The sequence below is a fragment of the Myxocyprinus asiaticus genome, chromosome 12 (genome assembly GCF_019703515.2).
Source record: "Myxocyprinus asiaticus isolate MX2 ecotype Aquarium Trade chromosome 12, UBuf_Myxa_2, whole genome shotgun sequence".
Taxonomy (NCBI): domain Eukaryota; kingdom Metazoa; phylum Chordata; class Actinopteri; order Cypriniformes; family Catostomidae; genus Myxocyprinus; species Myxocyprinus asiaticus.
The window spans coordinates 27,623,118-27,641,047 of NC_059355.1; the positions used below are offsets into that span (position 1 = coordinate 27,623,118).

At 37.3% G+C, this 17,930-nt stretch overlaps 1 protein-coding gene across 1 annotated transcript; it reads left to right on the top strand.

Moving 5' to 3' along the window:
* Positions 1-667: 667 nt before the first annotated feature.
* LOC127449407 (leucine rich adaptor protein 1-like) lies at positions 668-16,810 on the top strand. Its single transcript, XM_051712816.1, has 3 exons — positions 668-954; positions 1,213-1,425; positions 12,365-16,810. Exons 2-3 carry the CDS (start codon positions 1,228-1,230, stop codon positions 13,115-13,117), a joined length of 951 nt encoding a protein of 316 aa, XP_051568776.1. The 5' UTR covers positions 668-954; positions 1,213-1,227; the 3' UTR covers positions 13,118-16,810.
* Positions 16,811-17,930: the final 1,120 nt, after the last annotated feature.

Below are 17,930 nucleotides of genomic sequence, written 5' to 3' on the forward strand. Positions count from 1 at the left end.
GATAGAAATTGTTAGATATGTATAAAATCCAAAAAATGCATGGAAGTTTATGGAGAGTCCCCACAATGATATAAAAACAGTGTGTGTGTGTGTGTGTGTGTGTGTGTGTGTGTGTGTATATGTGTGTGCCCATGTTCATTACAATGTACTTCCCCCAAAAGTTCACCCAAAAGCGTCATATTTTACCAAACTCAAATTACTTATTTATTTATTTAATTATTATTATTATTATTATTATGCGGAACACAATATGTTTTAAGGTGCGCTCGGTATTTCTTGATCATTCAAAAACTTTTACTCCTAAAGAAATGGATAATACTTTGAAAAAAGATGTTTAAATCATGCACACTCACGTGAGAGGAAGACACTGATTTCAGTATTGTTATAACAATGGGGCGGTTCGCATCATGGGCTATTTCTGGGTAATTGTGTTGTGAAGCTACATATCAACCCATTGTTATTGTCATTAGGTCCTTTGTTAATCATATCAGAATGTAAAATGTTGTAAATATCGACAGTGTTATGTAAAGTATGATTGTACTACTTGTTGGATTTAATCTTTTTTTTTTTTTCAGTTTACACGGTCGTATCTACTACAATATTTACGGCAATGAAGTTCTGCGCTCCGCAATGTGTTTTCTCTGCGCGCGCTGTCATGCAGGTGGAATTCAGTCCATACTCAACCACATCAGGAGGACGGACATTTCAGTATGAGCACAGCTCCTGTCCAGACCTGACTTCATCTCCGAGCGTCTCATCCATTATTATTTACCCGAATATTGTCATGCACAATCGAGGAGTTAAAACTGCGCGTAGATGGAATACATTTGGACGGTCGAATCATCAAATAGACTCGTGTTATGCTCAGGTGGTCTGTTTTTACCACTTAAGGAGATGTTATATACCGCATTTGGAAAAGAAGACTGCCGTATGACTGTTTAGAATATTAAACAGGTATGTCACTGTCATGTGTGATGCCGTTCAGCTCAGTTGACGCAGCTGTTGTGTTTTCTTGTGCGTTGTTCATGCATGCGCGGATTTCAGCAATACTGAACGACTGATACTGCATATGCTTGCAAACAATTAAATGTTGCATATGCTTTTCAGTCATAATACTGGTTATATCAGTGGGGGCAAATTGTTACAATTCACAGGAAAAGTCAAACAGCATTACCCTTTTTTCTGTCTTTTTGTCCGTTTCTTTTGAGAAAGGCCTTTTTGAAAATCATGGAGGAGAGCAATACCAGTGAATCAGTGCCAGATTTAAAGGATCTGGAGGTGAAAGTGGGGAGGAAGACGCCGGAGGGACTCCTGAAGTGGATGAGAGAGGACCACAAGATCATTTCTCATCATCATCAGACAGAGAGCAACGAGACAGAGAAGAAGGGCCTGGACGAGAAGATCCGAAAACTTAAATTGGAGATGGTAAGACCCCATTATCAATATCTTAAAGGGTATATTTTATTAAAATAAATAATAATAATAATTACATATTTTGGGGGTAGGGCTATGAAATTAATAATTTATTGTTATTGATTGTCACATATCTATAGAAAAAAAAAATCTAGTATAAAGTTCTTACATACTGACTGAGTTCATCTTGTCATAAACACACAGGGAGAAGCCTGCAGCCTGTTGTTGTTGTTTTCTCATTTTGAAGGGTCCCAAGTTCCCAACCCACATTCCACAAACCAAATCAACCAGACGCTAAAGAATTTCTCACAGCATTGCCAAATAGTAAAATGTGCATTCAAACAAGACCCAAAAATGTCTAACAAGGAATATATATGTTTTTTTAAAATGTTGAATTGCAGTTGCTTGCAACCACACATCTGTAATGAGGTTAAAGTGGGGGAGTGGCATGATTTCCATAATTTCCTCAATAAGCTGCTGTTTTCAAATGTTCATATTGTAACCTAACTTAAAGCTCTTAGGGCATTACACCCTCAGCTGTGTGGACTGGAGAATTGTTGTAGTTAGGGAAATTAGATTGTTCCCCAGTGGAATGCAGAGCCATTAAGGAAATGGACCCTGATGTTGTTGCTATGGTGCTTTTGAATGGGTCAGTTCTTAAAAGGGCTCAAAACTGTCAAGATTTATGCTACTACCAGCTGCCATTTCTGATTTGAGGAAGGTATGTTTATTAAAGGAATAGTTCACCCAAAAATGAAAATTCTCTCATCATTTACTCACCCACATGCTTTCCCAGATGTGTATGACTTTCTGTCTTCTGCAGAAAACAAATGAAGATTTTTAGAAAAATATTTCAGCTCTGTTGGTCCTTTCAATGCAAGTGAATGGTGACCAGGACTTTGAAGCTCAACAAAGCACACAAAGACCGCTTGAAAGTAATCTATACAACTCCAGTGGTTTAATCCATGTCTTCAGAAGTGAAACAGATCAATATTTACCGTATTATTGCGACTTGTAGTCCGAAGCGACCTATACGCATAATGTTTCGGCTATGTATCCGGCTGTTTAAATACACTGCACAATAAAACACGTATGCTTACAAACAGATGAAAACAACAGTCATATTGATGGTAGTAGTGTTTTATAGTAGTGTTTTAAAGTAAAGTAAATTCTAAAGTTTACTACACACTCGTAGTAAAAACATTCAGTCAGTGAACAGGATAGTGAATACTGTAGCAAAGAGGACTGCAAATATAAGAAAGATCCACAGATTGACAGTCGCTAACATTAATGAATGAATAGAATACAACAGGCATATTGTTTTACTCACTGACTAAAACCTGTTTATTTGTGCACAGCATAGAGGTACAACAGATGTGGCTTATTTTATAGTGTTTTTTTTTTTTTTCATGAAACAAAAACAGAATTTGAAAAACTGTTACACACGATTACTTGGAGTAAATACTCCTGATTAAAATATGTCGTGAAACGATGCGTAGATGCTGAGGAAATCTTCACGCTGGAACGGGTCTGACATGATGCTGAACGGCTGAAGTGAAGTCAGGCGGCTGCTCCCAGGTCCTAATGCCTGCCGCATGCAACTTCTGTCAGTGCGACCTATACACAGATGCAACCGATCTGTGTTTATCTCTCAACTATGCAATTTTGACCCGATGCGACATATATTCAGGTGCAACTTTTTTCTTCTTCTTTTTTTTTTTTTTTTACTATAAATGTCCTTTTTCACTTTCACTTCCACATTCTTTTTTTGTTTTTGGCAATTTGCATTCTTCGTGCATATCGCCATCTATGGGGAAGGGAGGACAATTTAGTTCTGGCCACCAGACTTTCTGGCCACCATTGACTTGCATTGAATGGACCAACAGAGCTATTTTTCTAAAAAATCTTCATTTGTGTTCAGCAGAGTTGGAAAGTAATGAATTATAACTACTCTCATACTTGTAATTACTCTTGTAATTCCAAAAAAGTACTTGAGTAAATTTTTCACATATTTGTACTTTTTTAAGTATAAATAAATAATAGTACTTTTAGTTTTAAAAATGAAGTATTCAACTTCGCTACAGTTATTTTTCACCGCAATTACAAAATACAAAAAAAAATACATAATATTTCAGAATTTTTGGGAAGTTTTTTGGGAAGAAGAAATCGGCAAGTTATAAGCACTAAATCTGTTTATAAACTAAACCACGCTGTGCACAGCATGACAGAAGCCCACAGGGCAGAGCATCATGAGCACAGCAGCTTGCATAAACTGCCGCCGGTTTCCTCTCTTCTCTAGCTTCTCTAAGACTTTCTGCCTTGTCTCTATACAAGAACTGTAATACTGTGATTTTCTGCATATTTCATTTAATTCTGGAAAGGTACCATTCATTAAGGTACGAGGGAACCATCTGAACATGCTTAACCACTGATCAAACTTCACTTATTTTTAAGGTAGGCAATGTTTTAACCCTGTCAAGCATTAACACAATGTAGTTTGACATATATGTGGGGATATCTTGTTTACTTGCTACTATATGTCTAAAACAAGCTTTTTAAATACCATAGAAAGATACAATGCCAATAGTGTTTAAAATTAACAGGGACTCTGGGCAAAATATGCCCACGCAACGAGTTCACATGTTTTATTAATAATATCTGATATAGTTACAATTACATACATTGCAATCTTCTTTTGACTTTTCACTGAACATAATTTTTAACCCCGCTGTCCGGCTCCTCGCACCGTCGTGCGCACAGACAGGCTCTCCGCTTCCATCAATCCGTATCAGTTTGGTATTGTACTCCTGATAAATAAATTGTCCTAGTGGGTAACACTCTTGCTCACGATGCTGTACTTTACTTCCCTGCTCTGTGCTGCTGTTTATCTGTCTGAAAAGCCTCACCCGCTAGAGGCGAAAAGTGTGCAAGGAATGGATGTTATTTAAAGAAGGTATGAGAAATCATAAAACATAATGTAACCAAATGCTATAATTGACTTAATAATAATATCTCAATATGTTAAATTACCATAATGTTAATTAAGACTTTATTATTACAACTGTAGTACAATAATACATATACAGAACAACCACTTTTAGTGTTTGAATCAATCATATCTCTCACTAAACACTGTGTGAAATGTTTATTTTTGCCTTATTTTTTTTTCAGTTGGCAGGTAGGAATTGATAACAGTTTTCTTAATAATCTCATTCCATATCTGGATAATTGCTGCAATATCATAGAGGATAAATTTCCTCCTCTATGATATTGCATTATATTAGTTTTGTACACTATGTTAACTTAGCCAAAATACTTGGATATACGTGAATGAGAATAAACCAGAAATAGGAATGTTTCAGTCATAATGCACATTATGTAGTTTAGAGACGATTTAGTGACATTTAATGTTACAAATATTAAAAATATTTTGTATTCTTAAAATATTCTGTTTGTCTACGAATTCTCTTGCAGCAGTGCAGGTCTTTGGCATTTAGAAGTTGCTAGTTTATGACCTGTGAGGAGTCTTGTTTCTGAAACTAGGACTGTGATTTACTTGTCTTTTTGTTGTGCATCTGGCCGTCTACTTCCCTCTCTATCCTGGTTAGAGATTCTTTTTTCAAAACAGTAATGCATGATGGAATAGCCTTCATCTCTCTAAAACAATAGACTTTAGGAGAAAATAGAATTTCAGGAGAAAAGTGTTTCATTTTGCCTATTGTTAAAATCAAAATTTGACTCGGAAGTGTAAAGCAACTTGTAAGATACCTCAGCAAATGGGGAATAAGCCCATTGTATTGTGATTTCCACATGGTAGCGCAACCATTTTCAATTGTTCTAATAACAAGAACATTTTCTTGAGTACCAAATTAGCACTTAAGAATGCTATTGTAAGAAATAGGTGACACAGTATATGTTTGCCATCAAGGGTAAAGAAAAAATGGAATAAATACCACTTAAAACAATTATTTCAAATGTAATAATAATTTGCAATTAATGATTTTGGCAGTATTTTTGATCATTGAATGCATCCTTGGTGAAAATGTCTTTGTGTTCTAAAAATGGAAGTGTATATACTATATATAATATAATTTTCATTAAGGAACTTGTAACATAATTACTTGTAGTTTTTCGGCAAACTACTTAGTTACTTTTACTTGAGTCATAATATTTCTCTGTACTTCTACTTGTACAAAAGTGAATTATTTCTCCATTAGCAGTACTTTTACTTAAGTAAAAAAAATCAGTACTCTTTCCACCACTTGTGTTCAGCAGAAGACATTCATACATATCAGGGATGGCATGAGTGTGAGTAAATGATAAGAAAATGTAAATTTTTAGGCGAACTATCCCTTTAATTTGGCGTTATGATGATTGCTGCAGATTCCTCAGTGATCAAGACTTCTTAACGTGACGGTGGTTTGCTACATCAGCCAAGATCTGTGATTTTAAATAAAAAGGGCGCTACTGTAAAAAAACAACATCCTGGTATGCATTTTATATACCAGTTTGATTTGGCAAATTATAGTGCAAAAAAGTAATTGAAATGTTTGTTTGTGTAGAAAAACAATTAGTTTGGCTAACAGTGAATCAACACTGGAAACAAGCAATAGTATATAGTACACTCATAATCTACAAAATTGTCTACACTGCTGGTGCTCTACAGTCTTCTTTTGTTGTGTCACATTGCATCGCTTGCTTCTAGTATAGACAGTTGATTTTATGTTGAATGTTTTGTTTTGTTCTAATGTCATTTCATTCTGTTCCCAGTTAGTCACAAGCTACAGCAAGCATACTGTCAATGCACTTTGTGATACACACACACATAATGATACAGTAGGTGTGAGACAGTGTAGACATAAAGTAAAATAATGGTGGGGAAATACACATTAATCATTACAAAACACAAATTTAATAGATTTCCAAATAACATCTTGCAAATTACTTTAGAAATTACAAATGGCTTTAAAACACTGGAAATACTTTTCCACAAATCCAACAAACAGCTTGTTATTTATGCCACCTGTGATCTGCTTGAAGAAAGAACGAGAGAGGGGTGTACTCGATGACTTTCAGCATCTTGGCTGCTGGTGAATGCAGCTCTCTCTCTCCCTGCCTGATACACAGATGGAAAACGCAGGGGATGGTGTGCTGACAGATGGAGAAAGGGGAGATGACTCTTCCAGTCTGATAGAAAGAGTGGGAAAAGAGGGAGGGGAAAAGAAAGAGAAACAGAGCGAAAGGGAGAGTGGTAGTTCATAGAAGTTAAGAAGGAATGCATAGAGACAGAGCACACGTGTCACAGTGTGTTGTAAAATTAGATATCCTCTCAATACTGCCAATGTTGCTGTGTATCAGAGAGATGTGTAAAGAGAGCTGCTGTTACTTTAGTGGAGTAAGAGAGTAAAATGTGAGGTTTATCCATATAGACCTTTTTCACGCTAGCACCATCTTTGATTTTTATCGGGAATGACAATGAGGTTGTGAGGGATAGACTTACCATCTCTTCAGTGGCATGCACGGTATAAAGCTGTAAAAAGCTTCTTGATTGCATCTGATTTTCTGCAACTCATGTTGTCTGGAGTTTTTTTGTCTACTGAATGTTCTTAGAAAAATATTTTTTCAATGTTTTGTCCACGGAACAATCCAGAAACACTTTAAACTGCAGTACAGTCTATTGAAGAGACTGTACATCTATTCCTCACAGCCTCATTGTCATTCCCTTTAAAAATAAAAAATGGCGCTGGTATGAATAAGGTCTATAGGGGTTTGGTTTCTCATATCACACACCTACATGTGCATCTTGACTCTGGTGTTTGTGAAGTGACTGGGAGTTTGTCTGCATAAGACTTTATTTTATACACAGTTTTATTGCAGCTATGACTAAATTTACTGCAGTTGCCAAAAATGGCTACGTCAACATTCTTCACATACCTGACTGAAGGCTTGGAAGCCTCCTCATCTTTGAAGGGCTTTGTTCTAAGCACAGTAAGCTGAAACTGAAAAAATGCGTCATTATATATTGTATATTGTGATAGTATTATGGTCTGTAAATGAGTAAATCTTGTGAAAACTGTAAAAAAAAAAATGTCTGAGTCTTATTTCACCACAAAAGAAACAGAAAAAAGTAAATTATATTTTGCTTAACAAAATTAAGCCATTGCATTGTGACATTATTTTCATGACTATTAAGCATATTAAGTGCCTCCTCCTCCAATAAAAAATGGCATCTAGACAGGATGATTTCATTACTGTATTACAGTTTATGCAAAATATATATATACATAAGTGTATATATAAGTGTAAAGTACAAGTAAATATATAAGTGTAGTACAATACAAACATTAATAGTTCTATATATATATATATATATATATATATATATATATATATATATATATATATATATATATATAAATCAAAAGACAATACATATAAAAACAAAAGACAATATATACTGCATATATATTCAGATTTCATATATTGTCATTTGATTTTATATGTATTGTCTTTTGGTATATATATATATATATATATATATATATATATATATATATATATTAATGTTTGTGTTGTACTACACTTATATATTTACTTGTACTTTACACTTATATATACACTATATATATATATATATATATATATATATATATATATATATATATATATATATATATTTTTTTTTTTTTTTTTTTAATTGTTTTTTTTTTATTGTTTTGAATATATATTGCATAAACTGTATTTTGGATTATGTGACCTGAACATTTCTCCATACTATAGCTGACCAAACAGCCCTCCAGCCCAAATTGTTCACTAAACTATGAAGCTATGATAGAGTAATAAAACAAAGTGGCAATCTGTTTGTAAAATGCATACTCATTTACACATGACACGTGGTGTTGTGTGCTACTTAACAGAGCAGGACATCACAGCATGGAAAATTAGCTTTCCAGAATTCCATGGATTAGAACACTAGACGTATGAGCTATGGTTTTGAGGAGTGGGAAACTGGAATTCTTCTGGCTGTGAGAATAAAGAGCCATCTCCAGTGTGAACCTCAGACACTGTGGAATGCTCTCCCTAAGGAGAGTTTGTGGGTCACTGTGGCTCTAAGCCTGGAACTGAGATGGAAGCTACGGAAGGACAGTCAAGCTCTTTTAAAAAGATGATTGCAGTATTAGTGACATTGCGATTGATTCCTTTTCATGATGTCTTTGTTATTTGAACCTCTTTGGAAAAATACTGTGGCTTCTAGACAGTTGCTTCAGCTAAACTTCTCAAATAATTTTTGAATTCAAACAGTGCTACACTGCTTAACCCTCTGATGTATGATGTTCACTACAATGGGCAGATTTTTAAAAGCCGTTTTTAACTATTCATCGTGGGGTTTTGGGCGCTCTCCAAATTGCGTTTATGCCTTCTTGAAGGGCACTGTGAGAAGGGGACGCCATGCGAAGGGTTGTTCCAAACAAAAGTAAGAAAAATATTAGTTTTTTTCATATAGAACCTTTCCACAAGACTGTTAGTGTAGGGTACATTCATACAGTAATGCCATGCTCCCACATTAAGAGCTGTGTCCTTCTGAGTGAGTAGGGCATTGGGACGATCACTTTCGATTGGAATTCGCCCTTTGTTTCCAATCCAAACAGGTGACCCTTACCTGTAAGTCTATATGACTTTCGTCTTTATTTGGCTGCGTCCAAAGTCGCGTACTGTCAGAGGATGTACTATATTTGATAAACAGCATACTTGGGCGTTAAAAAAGTATGTTTTTTTGCAGGTGAGTGTTATGAATACATTCCCAGATATAATTGATCTGGGAACGTGGACTTTGTCCCGTGACCAGAATATATGGTGTAGTAACAATAAGAGTAAAGATACAAGTAACCACAAGGAACAATTTTCTTATAGCACTAACAGTTGAAAAGAGCAGCCTAACTTGCTGTTCTCTGTGGGGTATTTTTTAATTAAGTGTTTTGAATGTGACTTCTCAGCAGCTTTTGTGTCTTTATGGGATAGTATTGGGTTCAGTGGAGGCGCACTTCAGAATCTCGGCGGATGCAGTAAGTCATCCAGGTATTTTCCACCAACTGTTTTTTGAATACTGAGGATTCGGACTCCCCGCTCGATTGACAAACTACTTTTGGCATACTATTGTAGGCAAGTATGCAATTGCTGATGTAGTCATTGTCTTTCTTATTTATGACAACATAAATTCAACAGGAATTATGAACGTTGTGATGCAATGGTTCTACTCTTGTTTTGAAATGAAAGAAACAGATTTTTCCTTTGTGATTTAATAATTCCTGCATTGGAGGGTTAATATTCTGATATCCAAAATACTGGCACTGTACCTTTATTCCTGGAATTGCCTGATATAGATATAAGGATGCAGACAGGCAGTTGTGTTGGGCAAGGCCAGATCAGCGCTCACCACATCAGTGCTGAGACAAGGAGAATATTTACAAGTGTGTTCATTGGTCTCAGCAGCTGAGACTGAGATGGAGTGCTGAGGTTAACCCAAAACGAGCTAAATTGTTGGTGTCGGTTTTCTTGATCCCTCTTGACTTTTACATATACTATTTGCATCTTTCCCTATTTACTGTACAGAGTCTTATTTTATATACTCTTTAATGCTTGTTTGTTTTTGCTTTCTAAATTTGTCTCTATCCCCCCTCCCCCCTCTCTCTACCTCATTTGTTCCTTTTGTCTCCCATGCTCTCGGAATGTTCTCTGTCGTTTTTTGTACTGTAATTAGTGTGGTTGACGTCAGCAGTCCTCTAGTGCATTTATATTACACAGCAAGCCTGATTGTATAGGGTAAGAGCACACTGTCCATTTATGACAGGCCCTTTGCATTTAAACTGATTTATATCATTCTGCTGGTCCTGAGTTTATTGGTATCCAGCACATTAAAGGACGATTCTGGATCTTATTTTGATTCCAGTTAACGATTCCATTAACGATACCCTGATTTCCCCAACTGCCACCCCTAATTGGTCCTAATTACATACTTATAAAATATATTTTTTAGAAAATATACTTATAAAATATACTTTTTGATAACATAGTTTAATGTGTTTTTTTTTTTTTTTTTTTTTTTTTTTTACATGCAGAAGAATGCAGACATTCAAGTTCATGTATTAGTCATAATCAAAAGTCAAAGAGCTGCTTTGTGAAAAACTTATTTCTTCCTGAATGTTATTCATTTCTGTCTTTAAAAATTAAAGAAAGAAAAAAAAGAGTAGCACTTCAAGATATGCCTGGTGACTGTAGCTCATTGGGTGCAGACAGGGCAGTATCCATTAGAGTTAGTGGGAACCAAAGTACAGTGGCTTTCAGACGAAGCACAGAAAGTTCATGAGCACAGTATTATCGGAGAGCTACTCAATCAGCAAGTAGAGTTCAGGACTTTGTATATCATATTACATATTTGGTAAATCCCTAACTTGCTGAAATACTTCACTGCTGCCAAATGAAACATTATGACATCTTATGAAATTTATGAGAACTTCCCTCACATCTTGAAGGGTACAAGTAATACAATGAAAATCCATTCCAAAAGAACAGAAGGAAGGGATCTAAAGCATCGCTTTATTTAAAAAAAAAAAATTATTATTATTTTATTTTGGATTTTTCCCCTTTTTCACCCAATTTGGAATGCCCAGTTCCCAATGCACTTTTAAGTCCTCATGGTCGTGTAGTGATTTGCCTCAATCCGGGTGGCGGAGGACGAATCCCAGCTGCCTCTGCGTCTGAAACCACCAACCTGTGCATCTTATCACATGGCTTGTTGAGCGCATTGCCACGGAGACATAGCATGTGTGGAGGCTTCACGCCATCCACTGCGGCATCCACGCTCAACTCACCACACGCCCCACCGAGAACGAACCACATTATAGGGACCACAAGGAGGTTACCCCATGTGACTCTACCCTCCCTAGCAATCGGGCCAATTTGGTTGCTTAGGAGACCTGGCTGGAGTCACTTAGCACGCCCTGGGATTCGAACTAGCGAACTAGCGAATTCCAGAGGAATTCGAAATGGAACCTGGTAGGGGAGGATATATTTGAGTGAAAATGGATGTACACTTTCAAGATTCCTTGTTCCATAAACATATACTGTAGATCCTGATGAGAACTTAACATTTGATATGGAATTGCTAATTATTATAGATTATGGAAACTGTAGCTTGAATTTGGACATGCTTTTTTAGTTGTCTTGGCAATATTCATTTATACAGTCTGATGCACTAGGGAGAGTACCTATGCCATGATAAGTTTATTTATATACTCTTCCTACAACTTAGTTACAGCATTAGCAAAAGTTATAAGCATTGGACAGCATGCTTAGATGTGTCAGATGAAGAGAACTTAGCCCATTTGCTGTGGGAATTAGGAAGAGCAGATGAGTGTTTCACTTGGGAAATGGATGTTGCCGGGAAGATCTATAAATCTGAACAGCATTTACATTAATGGACCTCCGGCTCTGCAGTCAGCAGCAAGAATCCAGTCAGGCTTTTGAACCCCAGAAAATATTGAGTGAAAAGCAAAAGTAAAAAATTAAAAACAACACTTTTTGTGTTTCACTCAATATTTTCTGGGTTGGTGGGGATTTGAAAGCCTGACTGAATTTCACAGCAAATAACCTACATTGTGCCTTCAGAAGAGTTGGAAGAGCAGGCCAAGTTAGAATCTACTGAATTTTTTTTCACATTTTCTGCGCTGATTTTCAGTGCTAAATCTGCAGAATTCTGTGGAATAGATTTATACATGGTACAATGTGTTAAATGGAGCTGAGAGTGCTACACTCTTATTGATAGCTAATATCAATTAAAAATGAGCACACAAGGGTGTGTTAAAAGGGTGTGTTTTGGATTGTTATAACTATAATCATAGTTGTTGAAAAATCAGCACACTTGATTTCCATCTATCTTATCTCCTGTGCCCAGGCTCATCTACGAGCAGTGGATGTCAAGATCTTGAACCAGTTGCTAGCCTTGCATGAGGGAATTGAGGCAGTCAAATGGCTCCTGGAAGATCGTGGCACGCTCACCAGCCGCTGCAGCAGTCTGACCAGCAGCCAGTACAGCTTAGGGGATGGTCCCGACACCTCCTGGAGGGGCAGCTGGAGTAGCCTGCAAGATCCCCATGACAAGCTCGACAACATTTCCATCGGCAGCTACCTGGACACATTAGCTGATGACCTGGATGAGTACTGCCCCTCCAGTGGGACTGATTCTATTCTCTGTGCTGCCCCTATGGGTACAGAGGGCTCCCGAGGTACTGGAGGAGGGATAAGCAGTGCCACCGCATCTGCAACCAGATCTCCACAAGTCAAGACTGAGACTCCTAAGGAAGAAGCTCAGATTTGGAGTAAAGCAGTTTCTGAGACAGGGCGACCTCAACCTTCGGTCAACTATGACTCGAATCAGGAACAGCCCTGCAAGACCAATGGAATCCCTGATAAAGCAGTGAAGCAAATGGTTGGCTCAGACTTATCCAGGGCCTGTCTGACTGAGAAGCTAGGGACGAGTCTGAGCCCTAAAGTGAAAACACATAAGAATGGCAAAGTTGAGCTGGAGACCTGCAAAATGAATGGCAAAGTTGAGTTGGAGACCTTCAAAATGAATGGCAAGGTTCAACTAGAGTATGACGCACACTGGCGCTGGGTGCAGTCACAGGATGATGTGACATTTTTGTGATAATGTATATTATTATCAACCCAAAGGTGTTGATCACCTGGTCTGGTTCTCTAGTCTCCACTGAGCTTTTGTTTGCAGACCTTGATGTCAGATTTCTTTGAGGCCAACTTCTCAAAATAGATCTTCTTAAAATGTCAGAGGTTAAGAGCCAAAGTTTGGGTCAAAGTTTGAATACCCTCAATTAAACATGGTGTTTAACATGGTGTTTATTAAGTATTTTTTCCTCTCCTAGCTTAATATGCAGAGATAACTATAAGCAATACATCGGTTAAAGGTGCTGTAAGTGATTTCATTCATTCTACTTCCATGAGACTGAGCCGTTGAATTAGCCATGCCCCCTCTTTCCAAAACCCAGCACTCCAAAGATAACAAATGAGCTTTAATGAGACCAACATAGTGCAGAAACGGATATTTAAAACAACCGCAGCAAAATAGCACCCTCAACAGACAACTGTTATGAACAACATGGCTTAAAAAAGGCAGTAAGCCTCAATAATTCGCTGCAAATACAATACTATGAGAACGCGCAAAATGATTGACTGGTCGAAAACATCATTGTCCATGGCCCGTGGACACATTTTTATTTGCTGTTTACAGAGTCTAGTGCTATCACAGAGACAGGTGAGATATCTTACGACACTTATTTCATTAATATCTTTCAGGGAGTAGGAACATTTTTTGCATACTTTTCCATTAAAAAATAGCTTACAGCACCTTTAATTCCCCCAGAAAAGTGTAAACATTGTTGCTCTCTGGTGCTGTTGAAACATTGCTTTGTTTATTTGAGCATCCCGACTAGCCCGACGCTGCAACATTGCCTCTAGGGTGAGTTTGGGCCAGGTCTATCCGTTGTCTGACCAGGTGTTTGAGAAACCTGTTTGTAAACAAAAAAATTTTTTTGAAGTTCTGTTTGGTGACGCTTGGTGATGTTTGGTGGCAAAGAAATTACACATTTCACCTTGAATTATATTATAGGTTATGTAGGTGTTTAAGGATGCATGTGTCAAATGTCGATTTTATATGCAAATCATAATCTTTTCTTAAGTGGCATCTGTTTCCAGAATTTCAGCACAACTATTTATTAACAAGAGTCATCTTCTTCAGTTGTTTTATTACTGTTTAAGTCAGTTACTTATTTCTTTTAAATTATATAATTGCTCTAAGCTTACTCTCTAAGCTTATGTTGTTGCTGTATTCTATTTTAAGGCCTGTCAGAGAGTTAAAACTCTAAAACAGTCCTCAGTAGCAATCAGTCCTCAGAAAAAAGTTAAGAAGATGACGAATCATGTATTCTAGTGGGCTGTTCAGACCAAATGTGTTCTTGCTTTAAAAAATAAAATAAAATAAAAGCAGTAAATGGAACAGAATGCAGGTGCCTCGAGACAAATTTGTAGAACTTTAAACATTTTTAAAAGTTCTTTTAACTCTACACGGCATCTTAAAACCTCAACATTTATGCACAAAACACAGCAAAAACAGTGAGTCGTGACACAACAGACGCAATCACACATTCTGTTTGAACAGCCCCTTAGTCTGTTATTTGCACATGTCTACATAATGCACCAGTGCTTACAACTGAAAAGAACATAGATCATTTCCTTAATATTTCCAAGTGGACCAAAGTTTGTTTAGCTAACACAATCCAAGAGGTTGAAACCACAGAGTTTTTACAAAATCACAATGAATAGATGTTTTTTATGCTGTAGATGACCATTTTGTCTGACCTTTCTGGTGATTACAATAATGGAAAAATGAAGTGTAACATTTGCTCTTAATCAAACAGGAGGGAATATTTAAATCATACTCCATTTTACTACCAAACTCTTAAATCTCCCTATAGTGCATTCTTTTGAGTTAACCTTTTAATGTCACAAATTCATTCTGAATACCAAGCATGTTCCCATCTGTTACAATGTGACCCTGTTACAAGAGGTAGTGTCCAGAATCAGCAACGCCCTTGAGTTGCCTTTGACAATTAATTATACGGGATACATTTATTAGACAAAAAACCAACGCGTTTCGGCACACAAGCCTTCATCAGGGTTTACTAACAATTTTTATTTGTCTTCTCCATGCACCAGACTGATTACTCAACAATTAATTACACAATCAGAATGTAATTTTTTTCTCTATATCTAAAATGTTTATTTGAAAACTGCTTGTACTATTTGTCTGTCAGAATGATTATGTAATCTATGAGTAAAATGCTGTAATTTAAATCTTTTAATCAGGTAAACTGGGTGTTAGTTTTAGAGCATCAACTTTGGGTCAATTTTTGGAGCACCGATTTTGGAGTACCTGTTTTTACTAGTTCTGTTGATTGCCGATGACAGAAACTTTGTGAACGAGAATGTCAAATATTGTTAATTTTACTGCACAGTTTCAAGTATTAATGTTCAAACAATACAAATCCATGGAGACCAGTGGTTATGCTGTTGCCTTTGCAGTGGCAGGATGCCATTTCCATGCAATGAGGAGATTTAGCTTTAGCACTTAAAGTGCAGTTGTAATTTAAAGTTGCTCAGAAATGGCTAACTCCTACCAATTAATAAAATTCTATATGTGGTGTAAATGTTTGGCTTGTCATGGTGTTAGCACTGGATATAATCCTGCATTGCCTGTTTTGTATGCAAAGAGAACTGCATTGTTATGTAATATATGTTTTGTCTAATTGAGCTTAGCTACAGTATTCACTAATATAACATTTAGTGTTATGTAATAAAACATGGTACTTGACAAAATGTTGGATTTTAATTCTAAACGTGAAACTTATGTATTCAGTTTGTATTTAGTAATGTGTGCAGTATTTATGCATTCATTGTTGTTTTGTTTTCTGCAGAACAAGAGGACAGTATTATAACTACAGTAAGATCAGATCAGGCCCTCTCTTCCTCTCACAAACACCCACTCGTAGTTAATAATGTCTGTGCTTCTTGGAAAAGGGTTTCCATGACTACTGAATATATATATGTAACTTGTGTGTTGCTCAGCTGTTTGGTCAGAGTCCAATAGAGAAATATAGACTGTCCAATTCCCAGGGGCTACAGTAAACTGGATTATGGCAGGAATAGGGGAAGATATTGTGACATGTGAGGGTAATCAAGGAGGACTGAAATTAAATATTGGATGAAGAGGGATGAAATAAAAGATATAGATGCAAAGAAGAATGATCTTATAATATTGGCTGTTTTACAAATACCCGTTAGACATTACACAAAAATAAACACTTCTAAATAAGTAAGTAGTAAAGCTTGAATGTGATCAAATGAGATTCATTTGAGATTATGGCATCTTCCTGAAAAAATATTGTATGGGAGTAAAAAAAAAAAAAACACTGTATAAGATGCCAGAATGAAAACACAAACCACTTTTTTGGGATATATATTCCTCTGAATAAAAATAATCAATAAAATAAATAAAAAATTTATTCAGCGAGTAACTGCTTGGGCGACAACAGTAAAAGCATGAAACTATAACGAAACAAACTGAAGTTCCACTCCAGAAATATGGGTCTTTAAACCCTTAAAAATAATCATCATTTCTTGTGCATTTTGCAGATCGCTACACGCATTTGTCGATTGAAACAAATCTAGTGTCAAGATGTGCACACAAATCTACAAATAGGTGGACTCCACCCATCGTCTACTCAAGCCGGACTGGACTCACATTTTATACTTCTTAATAACACACTGGCAACTGACGATCAACTGACAGCTGAATATCTGTAGCGAAGACGCTGGGGCAGTTGTGTTAAGATCCATGTGCAGTTTAATAAACGCATGAACAGTACAAAGTAGCAGGCTTCAGGGTCTACCACGACTTTTGGGAGCGGGACGTTTTGGGAAATTGTTGTGGAATTCAGAGATGAGAGCAGGGTCAAGAATGTCCTTAGAGTTCATCCAGGAATGCTCCTCAGGGCCGGAGCCGTCCCAGTGAACTAAGTATTGGAGAGTCCAACCCCAGCGTCGAGAGTCCAAGAGCTTGTGTACCCAAAAGCCCTCCTCTCCATCAATGAGGAATGGAAGGGGTCTCTGGGGGTCTTGAGAGCCCTCCTCTCTCAGAGGTGCTGCGGGTTTGATGAAAGAAGACATGAAAGGTGGGGGAAACACGGTAATTAGCAGAGAGTTGTAGCTTGAAGGACACAGGATAGATTTGATGAATGATTTTGAAAGGACCAACATACCTGGGACTTAATTTCTTGCACAGGAGCCGAAGACGAAGATTTCGGGTTGACAGCCAAATCCACTGCCCTGGAACATAGTTGGGGCCAGGTCGCCGATGGAGATTGGCCTGCTCCCTCTGTTGGCGAATAGTATGTTGTAAGTGGACGTGTGCTTGATCCCAGATAACCTCATTGCGCTGTATCCTGTCGTCAACTGCAGGTACATCGGATGGTTCCCCGGACCAAAGAAAGAGTGGGGGGTTGAAAACCTAGGATGCACTTGAAAGGAGTGGTTCCGGTGGCTGGTTTGAACAGGGAATTTTGAGCATATTTGGCCCAGGGAAGGAAGCGGCTCCAGTCGTGCTGATTCATTTGACAGTATGCTCAGAGGAATTTACCTAGGTCTTGATTAAGGCGTTTACTGGAACAGGTTCTCAGCACATTCCATAGACAAGGGGAGCTTGGGCAGAGGGATGAATCTACAGGCCTTAGTAAAATGATCCACCATGGTTAAGATGGTAGTGAAACCCTGGGATTGGGTAAATCCATGACAAAATCCACTGCAATATGAGACCAAGGACAACAAGGGGCAGGTAGGGGCTGAAGGAGACCAGACGGAAGCTATCGAACAGATTTAGAGGTGGCAAAACA